This window comes from Schistosoma mansoni, chromosome 4 (genome assembly GCF_000237925.1).
Source record: "Schistosoma mansoni strain Puerto Rico chromosome 4, complete genome".
In the NCBI taxonomy this organism is placed as follows: Eukaryota; Metazoa; Platyhelminthes; class Trematoda; order Strigeidida; family Schistosomatidae; genus Schistosoma; species Schistosoma mansoni.
This window is the reverse complement of record NC_031498.1, coordinates 28740372-28751065: the sequence shown is the minus strand read 5'-3', so window position 1 is coordinate 28751065 and position 10694 is coordinate 28740372. Positions and strand designations below refer to the sequence as shown.

General features: G+C 34.2%; 1 protein-coding gene across 1 annotated transcript in view; it reads right to left on the bottom strand.

The window, feature by feature from the left end:
• Smp_151810 (putative voltage-gated potassium channel) overlaps positions 1-5025 on the bottom strand; it is a gene marked incomplete at both ends in the record, with an annotated part of 89711 nt that extends 84686 nt beyond the window's left edge. Inside the window, one exon of the mRNA XM_018797410.1 lies at positions 4896-5025. Coding sequence (XP_018652454.1) covers positions 4896-5025 — 130 coding nt within the window. The remainder of the gene's footprint in view (positions 1-4895) is intronic.
• Between the last annotated feature and the right edge of the window lie 5669 nt (positions 5026-10694).

The following is a 10694-nucleotide window of genomic DNA, read 5'->3' as shown; positions in this document are numbered from 1 at the left end:
CACTCATCACTTCACATCACATATCTCTTAAACATACCTAGTTTAGACTTTTTGTTAACATTGATTGGATGACCTATTCAGTGTATAATGAAGTCGGAGAACCATGTACCTATTTATATTCGATAATTTTGATGTTTGATTATAATTCCTTGAAAAAGCTTGGACCAGATTGCCAGGCGAAACGTTGGATTTACTACAAATTCATTCGCTGAGATTTTACAAATATATTATTCCTATTTAATGTCAGTTAAGAGTTGTTTCGAGTTTCATATGTTCTTCAATTGTAAGAATGCCGGCGTTACTTTGCCAATCCGCGCCTTTACGTCTGCATCAGCTCCTCCTTTTTCACCAATCGCGACTGTAAACGCCTGGCCAAATGACAGCATTTGGAGAGTGACAACTGACTTTTCTCACTCTCGTCCGCACCATGGCATTTTGAGGCAGTGTTTTAAAGACTACATAAAATCATTACCTGCCAACAATTTTTATCTTTACCATATGAATCTCATTTCTTTCCTATTGAAAATACCGATTTTGGCGGTTATTTTAAAAATGTTTTTGATGACATAGTAACTGACTTAAATCTTAATGTTTCAAACGAATTCACATTTTGAAATTTTCACTTTAGTAATTTTTTTTTATTTTTTTGAAATCTATTTTCGAAGAACATATGTTCATATCACATTTACAATCCTTTGTTACTGGTATACCCTTTTATCTAATATATATAAAATATGGTATCCAAAAGGTAACAAATTCTTTCGTTTCTTCTAAACTGATATTTTACATGTTGATGCCTAATAACATTCCATAAAGTTAGATTCAATCTATAATCGTCAAGTTGCCTGAATCAATTCCTGAATACTTTCAGATAATATCTATCTTTTTGTAAATTCATATATCAATAAACATATAATCAGAATAGGGATTTGTGGAGATTATAGTGTAGTGCGGTCTACTTTTATCCATATAAGTAGTATATAGTGATGGTCACATATAGAATATATTTTGGTAGAAGACCGATAAGGAAAGAACTGAAATGAAGCCCAATGCGTAGAAAAATGCATAAACAATGAAATTAGAGAAGATGAACTGATATTTGCAGAAGGAACAGTGAAGATTGAGACAATTGTTTGTTATTTTGCAAATTAATTGTTGACTGTATGGTTAATACAATTTAGTGAGATACTCTGTAATTTGTGTCTAAATACGTTCGGTTGTCTCCAACTGTTGTTTTGTTCACTACAATAGTATCGTAACCGTTGAAATTATGAATCGATTTGAGTTAGATCACCATTTGAAACCGATAATCACTGGATGGCCATTTCGTCCTAGTATAGGATTCTTCAGCAGTGAGCATCCACGATCTCTCAAAGCGAGATTCTAACTCAAGACCTATGGTTTCCCAAGCGAATGCTTAACCCTTGGACCACTGAGCAGGAATCCAACGGTGTTAATGTCTAATTCCTATTAATCCATACTCTCACGTAACTCTTCATTCATGGTATGAGATAGATAGCGTTCACAAGCACGAATAAAAATCCTAGATTTGAGTTCCGCATTCGACATCATGAATGCGCACCACTGAGGAGTCCCATACTAGGCCGAAACTGTCGTCTAACACTTCTATGTTTCTAATAGTGGTCTAACATTGATCGATTCATGCGTTCAATTGTTACTATAAACAAATGATCAATTCATGTTTTTTTTCTTCATCCTTCAAATGAATAACTCATTCATTTCAAACAATCATAAATTTTTTTAAAGTCAAAAATTTCATTATTTATTATTATTATTAGTTTACTTTTTTTTCCCTTAATTCCCTTATTCAAAGTTCAATAATGAGGTTTAATTAAAAATTATTAATTTTAATAAAATGAATTCAGTTGTTCATTCACTGTTTAAATAATCATTAAGTTGCCTGTTGACAAAAATGAATAATAATGAATTTTCTTGGTGGGGGGAATACTACTACTACTACTACTAACTACTACTATTACTATTACTACTACTACTACTACTACTAACTACTACTACTACTACTACTACTACTAACTACTACTACTACTACTAACTACGACTACTACTACTACTACTACTACTAACTACGACTACCACTAACTACTACTACTAACAATAATAGTAGTAATAATAATAAAGTGATTCGACCACGTCAATATATTCAAATTTTGGCTAATATTTGAATAGATGATAAAGTTTCAATTGTTCACACATTACTGTTTATAGAGGTTGATCACATGTCTACCTGGATTGTTTGACATACATGCATATATATCTATGTATATATGGATGGATACATAATGAATAAACCAAGAATATAAACAACTAGATGTTTCCAATAGGAAAATTCTATTGGGTCATAATTTTTTTAAATAAAAATTTCAATTTTCAATTTCTTGTTATTTTTTTATTTATATATGGGTCAATCTAACAAAAATTAAGTAGTATATAATGAAATTGAAATTTCATGTTCAGAGGGTTGAACCTTGTTTTATTTTTTAACATAATTTAGTTCTAATTATAGGTCATTATATATACATATATATCTTCTTATTACAGCATGTATGTATGTCACAGCCCTGATTGATTGGTATCCGAAGAAATATTTGCACGGATTCAAAAAGCTCGTTTGGCTTTTGTCAACTTGCATCACCTATGGCGAAGACGAGATATCCGTCTATCAATTAGGGGCGGGTATACTGCGAAGCAGTTCGTTCTGTTCTACTTTACGGCTGTGAAACATGGCCATTAAGAGTAGAAGATACTCGCAAGTTACTAGTATTTGACCACAGATGCCTTAGAAATATTGCTCGCATCTGCTGGGATAACCGGGTAAGTAATAGTGAGGTTAGATGCAGGGTATTAGGAAATGCTGGTAAATCAGTTGATGAGGTCATGAAACTTCATCTACTGAGATGGTTGGGCCACGTGTTATGCATGACTGAACACCGATTACCACGACGCCCTGTGCTGACTAGTGTAGGGGATGGTTGGAAAAGAGTTAGGGGCAGTCAAACCAAAACGTGGCATCAGTGCTTGAAGTCACTAACTTCCAGTCTGAGCCATGTTGGTAGATGCAGACTAGTTGGTTGGGGTCTACAAGACTATCGTAACCAATGGTTGGAGACTGTGTGTGACATGGCTCAGAATCGATCACAATGTCGTCGGTGTATACACTCTTTATCTTCCCATAAACCGTCAGATTACAGTTGTTTCATATCTGTCTTTCTTCCTGTACTATATCTTCATATACAACCTATCTTTTATAAATTACCACCACTTAATTAACTACTTCTCTGTTCATTTTGTTGTGTTGATGAGGTATGGCAACTTGGACCGATGCATATATGTGCCTGGTCCTACCTTGTAGCTGACTGACTGATGTATGTATGTATCACCAAGCTGTATCATAAGCTAAGAGCTAACTTGGTATCCTGTAGGGAAAAGAAAAAGTTGAAGACCAAGGGACTGGTCGCGTCGGAAAAAAATGAATAACAAAGGGGAAAGAACTGAGAATGATCACCCAGGACAGAGTTGGATAGAGAATTCTGGTGGTTAGCCTATGCTCCTCCATGAGAAATCCTGATCAGTAAACGATTCCTAAAATGGAGTTTTTTTTCTACATACTGATATAAGATAAGAAATTAATGAAATCTAGGCTTGATTAAACATTTGATAATGTATAATTACAGAATAGATTAAGCGATGAACATTTAAACCTGGTTACAAGTACGTTATTATTCAGTCTATGAATCTAAATGTCATTATAAATATATATACATATATATATTAACTTTAGTCGACTCATAATCTTGCACGTTAACTATGTGTATTTAGCTTACAGGCAGTAAAACCAACTATTTGGGATATGTATATTAGGCTTTTTAATGTGTTAACATAATGAAATATTATCTGTGAAAGCGTTAATCCATTTGCTAACCATGATTTTTTTTTGGTACTTTTGTGCATCATTATGTTCGAAATATGTGCACAAATCGCTTCTTTTTTTGTACCTGAAAAAGTTACTCTATTTTCCACTAATTGTATACTAATAATAATAATAATAATAATAATCTGATTTCCGTGAGAATTCAACCTTCAATTATTCACACATTATATTAGGCAATCAATCACGGCGGTAAATACATAGTACTTTGTTATCAGAAGTGGTTTTGCGGAGATTTAGTATTTTCATAGTTGAAAGGGTTAGTCAATTGAAACTAGACAACCATAGAAAAACCTGGAAGCACTGGACGGCCGTTTCGTCCTATTATGAGAGTCCTCAGCAGTGCGCATCTATGATCCCGCACTCGTGAGATTCGAACCCAGGACCTACCAGTCTCGCGCCAGAGCACTTAACCGATAGATCACTGAGCCGGCCGGCATCCAATGGTGTTCATCTCTAACTTCAACCGATCCACGAAGTTTGAGCAACCGTCCACCAATTGTCTTCAGTGAGTTGTTATCTCATAACAGACGTGGTTTGAACTCCATTGGTCACTGCTTCTCACTAGAACTCCTGGATTTACCTCTCGAAGTCAGTTACTAGTGAGCATATGATTATGATTATTATTATTAGAAGGGGTTTTGTGGAAATCATGAGTCAATTGAAGCTAGACCACCATGGAAAACATGGAAGCACTGAAGTCCCATAATTGGACGAAACCGTCGTCCAGTGCTTCCAGGTTTTCTATTAGTGGTCTAGCTTCCATTGACTCATGCTATCAACATAGTACTTTACTGATTCAGAAGAACACTTATGAAAAATACATTCTTTTAACCATTCATTCATACAAGAAATAATGGTTGCTATATTCAACAAGAACAACAACAACAACAAGATATATCAATATCTATGGAGATGATTCACTTACTTGTCTTCTTATGAAATTGTATTTCAATTTGTAATTCAGATTTCTTTTCTAATGTATTTAATATTGATTGTTTAGCATTTTCATCAGTTCGTTCACCCCATAGAAAACTGCATGAACAACATTTGGACATAATTTGTGATCTATTATAACCAGTTAATTCAACAAATCCATCAGAACAATATACAATAGGATAATCATGTACTTGTGCATTACCCAATACAAAATTACTATCTGTAAATGATAAAATAGTGAAGATTGTAGATATCAATGTATTATAGGTATAATAGAATAAAAAAATAGTGAATGCTTTATTCTGAAGGTTATATCATGGACCGATCGTAGCTAGATTGAGAACTACGAGCCACTGGAAAGCTGTCTGGTCCCAATATAGAAATCTTTAGAAGTGTTCATTGACGATCTCACGGAGGATCGAATGCTTGATCTTCAGGTTTTGTAGTAGGTACTTAACTTTTCAATCACTGGGTTGGTATTCAGTGACTTAGAGTTCAACTGTCGATCAATATTTCATTATTATTGGTGGGTAAGTGTGGTGTGGTCTACTTATATCCATATAAGTAGTATATGGTGTTGGACAGACATAGAATGTATTTTGACAGAAGACCGATGAGGAAAGAACTGAAACGAAGCGCAATCGGTAGAAAAATGCACGAACAATGGAATTAAAGAAGAAACAGTGAAGATTGAGACTATTGGTTGTTAATTTGCAAATTAACTGTCCATTGTATGGTTATTAGAATTTACTGAGATAGTCTGTAATTTTAGCTTAAATACATTCGATTGTCCCCAGTCGTGTTCTGTTCACTACATAAGTGCTGTACTCTCAAAATGGCTTAACTCCAATAACTACGGGTCCCTTTTATAAATCTAGTAATCAGCTTTCAAAAAGATATTTTGTTTGCTTTTTAAAATACACTTTCAGTTTTATATTATTTTAGATCATTCAGATAAGTGATGGATATGACTAGATAAGGTGGAGATGTTGATTAACTGACATGAAATATCAAGTCGTGTTTCTTTGAAAATGAAGTGTGATAGTGTATACACATATGGGATGGATACTTAAGACTTAGTTGGTTAGTAATTAGTTCAGAATAATAGTTGCCAAGTAAAAAGAAATTCATTTTACTCATTACATTAAAATATAACTAATAGTAAGGAATAACTAGAAGAATGTGTCAACCTACTTTTAACCTACACTGGAAAAAATCAGGTGGTTCCAGTTTTCTCAGTAAACGTGATACTTTCAAGTCATTGATTTAAAATTCAGTAAACCTTATGTTTACTCAGAACTCTAAATTGACCAACAAATCTTATTCCCTGGGTGATTAACTATACAGATTATACTTTTTCGTTAAAACATCCGGTAAAATGTTCATGTTAGCCTAGCAGTAAGCTACCCGTAGAAAGCGAATTTTCCATTCAATAATATATCGTGAATAGCATTCATATTTTGAGCAAAATGTCTCACAAATACCAGTATACAAAAGTATACAAAACCAGTCTTGTCGTTCATAAAGTACAATCGACATATAAGATGGTGGTTGGAGGAAGTCAAAAAGAAACTCTTGACCTTGGTTTCGTGCTATTTGGTACTCGTCAGCAAAGTGTAATTGTAATCTTGAGGACAGTGATGCTCCCTGGTCACATTGCAACATGGTCGATAGCATTCGATTTACACTAAGAAGGACCTGACATATATGACATTGATCACTACCCAGTAATCAGTGAATTGTAAATATATGTCAGTCCTACAGGACGGTCAGTCAGCGCCCGGATAGCTCAGTGGTAACGTCTCTGACCGTGAAGATGGGTGACATGGAATCGAATTGGTCAGGGAGCATCAGTCCCCTCAAGATTACTGGTACACTTTGCTGACGAGTGCCAATTAATACGAAACCTAAGTCCAGAGTTTCCTGTTGACTACCTCCAACCACCATCTTATCTCAACATAATGTACGCAATATCCGGTCACCTAGACTAGTGGCCATATTGCAACTTGATCGGTAGAATTCGATCTGCACTCAGAAGGACCTGACACACATGACATTGATCACCATCCAGTGATCAATCAACTGTAAATAGTTATGATTATTTTGCATTCCATGTAAACCTTGACTCTATGTTATTTTTCCAGTTTAGAAGATTATCAAACAATCAATGGATTAAAATAGTAGGTAACAATTTTCAGAAATGGAAAATGCATATAACTTGTCTTATGCAATTCAGTCAAGGGATTTTGCTTTCGTCATTTTCCGACATTAGATTTATAGATTTATGACAAACAAAGTGAATTCGTACATAACAACATCGTAGATAATAATCTGAAAAAATGATAATCTTAAATCCCTCACTACAAATTATGTTCATCTTGTAGCTTTCGTCACTGACTGATCTAAATTGGACTAAGAAGCGTTTCATAGTCTTTTCATCCTGGTAAAAGATTTTGTAGTAGTGAACATCCACAACTCTCTTAAAGATCTCACTCAAGATCGCCAGATAATAACGTGATAGCACAACGTTTGGACTATTGAGTCGAAATCCGATGATTGACATGTTTAACTTCAGTCAGTTAGCGATATTATGCAGGCGGTCCCGTGTTAAAAACTTTTGAAACTCCGAGGACCAAACGCTCAACCCTCCTTGAACAGTGTAAGTATCCTACCAGTGAGCTACATCACCTCCAAGTAGTATGGTGGTAAAGATATTGTTGACATATGACTCAATGACTTAAATGTTAGGAGTTTACTAAGAGACTTGGAGGTCATGAGTTTAACCACTGCCAAGCAATCCAAAAGCATGAAGAAAAAGTCTACCATTTCTAATTGGATTTCAGTACTTGTCTCATATAAGTCAGTTCATGATCTAGACTATAAAATTTGAGGGTCTCCGAAAATCCTCTACGCTGATATTTTCATCGTTTGGATTAAACATTAAAGAAACAAATCTGCGTGACATATTTAAAAGCTCTATTTTAAAATGAATTGTATGCCATTCAATAAGATAACCTCAGTTCAGTTTCAGTTACCTTCTCAGATATGTCAGTCAGATAATAGTATTCAAGTAGTACTTATGATTATAGTATTAAAGACGATTACAATCACGCTGACATGATTAAAGAAATTAAGAAAATATGTAATGAGAATAGAATTAATTTTTGTATAACAGTCCTGGATTCCACTGCTAGCCACTATCCATCTTTGCTTATAATGCTTGTGACTTAAGGCAATATCGAGGCAATACGCACAGTATGAACATATGCCAATTAGAGACTGACCAGTTGCAGTCCTAAAACATCAATGGGAAGATTCAAACAAACAATACTAAGTGAATTCAAATTTATATTTAACGACTTATTTTTGAAGAAAGGGAACTGTGGCCATGGATCTGTGTTTAATTAGATCAGACGAATGATTGTTATTGAAATATACATGTCACCAATCCTCGTATAACCGAATTAAATAAGTCAAATACGAGAATGTAGTTTGAATGCTTATATATCGTATAATCGTTGATCAGAAAGCCAAGCAAGATACGATATGACGTGCAATGGAGAGAGAAGGTGAGTGAGCCAAGTCAATTTATTCAAATTTTAATCGATATTTATAGTCAGACCAAAAATAAGTTACAGACATGTAATGAATAGGGTATACAATAGACGCATATACAACATATACAAAATAGTCAGGATTAATAAGTGAATAATTGACAAGATCAACATGTAGCTTAAGTTGAATGAATAGACTGATCTGTTCAGAGATTGGAATAACCACCTATGTTGGCTTAACATAGTAACCAATACTGTAGAACAAATGTTTATTTTTATTAGACAAAAAAAGTATAATCGACTGATCCTTTTAAATCGTATGCTTAGTCTGATTTAATTAATTCCCGAGAGATTAATTACCTATTGTTTCTCAATATGTTAAATAGATATGGTTAGTTATACTGATCACTTATGAAGTAGATCAATCAGTTATCCTAACCATCATTTTTGTAGTAGTTCATATTCACTTGGTGTTGTATAATTGTATCATCCCATTGTTATTTAGGACTGAAATTGATCAGTCTCTTATTGGCATATGTGTCCCGGATTCCACTGCTAGCCACTATCCACTATCTTTGCTTACATGACATATTCAGTTCCCGATTATTCGATAAAAATGGGGTTTATTCAATGGTAAAATCTAGATAGCTCGTTTCATTCTATTTAGGATTCATCAGTTGAATACACATGAGCCCTAGTGTCGACATTCACGTTCAGACTGAAACTCAGTAAGTTTCGCTTTAAATAACTTAGATAGTATCCATTGACAAATGACGTTTAGAAACAAATTCATTTGTGTAACGGGTTCAACATTTATATCACTGTTTAGGATGAAGTTTGAATTATTTTGTTGATAATATTCTTCGCTCAGTTTTAAAAAGGGCGAAATGTCTGCTCTAAATTCCACTACATTTCATGATTCATCCTTTTTATAAAAGAAAACATATAACAAAACCACAAGGTGTTGTTTACTTGTATCTTTTCATTGTTATTTAGAACTGCAGTTGATCAGTCTCTTATTGGTATATGTGCATCCTTTGCGGACTACTTCAATATTGCCTGAAGTCACAAACTTTATAATCCAAGATGCATAATGATTAGCAGTGGAATCCTGGAAGCGCGTTTCGTTCCATTTGGGACTCGTCAGCTGGATGTACCTTCATCTCAGAGTTGATGTTCACTCTCGAACTCGAACCCAGTACCGTTCGCTTCAAGAGAATTTAAACTTTATCCCATTACACAAGTGAATGACTATCAGGACTCAGTAGCTAAGTGGATAACGTGATGACGTTTGAAGCGAAAGGTACTGGGTTCGAGTCCATGAGTGCACATCAACTCAGAGATGCAGGCACATCCATCTGACGAGTCCCAAATGAGATGAAACGCCCTTCCTAGATTCTACCACTACCCACTGTCCATCTTTGATTATAAAACATCTAGACTGAAACAATTATGAAATCAAACCATTCAAAACTCTATGATAAATATCAACAATAGAACAATTTAGACCATTTCATATAATCGTATGATAAGTCATCTAGTAATTTAGAAGTTCTAATTCTACATACAAGAAAGGAATTGAATTTCAATTTTCAAAACTTCAGTTTTGATTCTGTCAAAATTAAATGGATAACATACGTTCCTATTTCACGTCCTGAGTGAATTTAAACTTCACCCTATTGCACAAGTGAGTGGCTATCAGGACTCGGTAGCTAAGTGGATAACGCAATTGTATTCGAAGCGAACAGTACTGTGCTCAAGTCTTAGAGTGAACACCAGCTTTGAGATGCGGGTACATCAAGCTGACGAGTCCCACGTAGGATGAAACGCGCTTCCTGGATTCTACCACTACCCACTGTCCATCTTTGATTATAAAACATCTAGACTGAAACAATTATGAAATCAAACCATTCAAAACTCTATGATAAATATCAACAATAGAACAATTTAGACCATTTCATATAATCGTATGATAAGTCATCTACTAGTTTAGAAGTTCTAATTCTATATACAAAAAACTTCAGTTATGATTCTGTCATAATTTAAATGGATAACATATTACGTTCCTATTTCACTTTATGATGTTTCTATGTTAGAACATTTTTACATGGTTGACAATAAAAAGAAAGAAAAAAAAACTTAAATAGGTTGCATTTTTAAAACAGTAACGTAGATATTCTATATTGATATCATATATATAGATGAATACATGTACACAGAGGGTACTCATATAT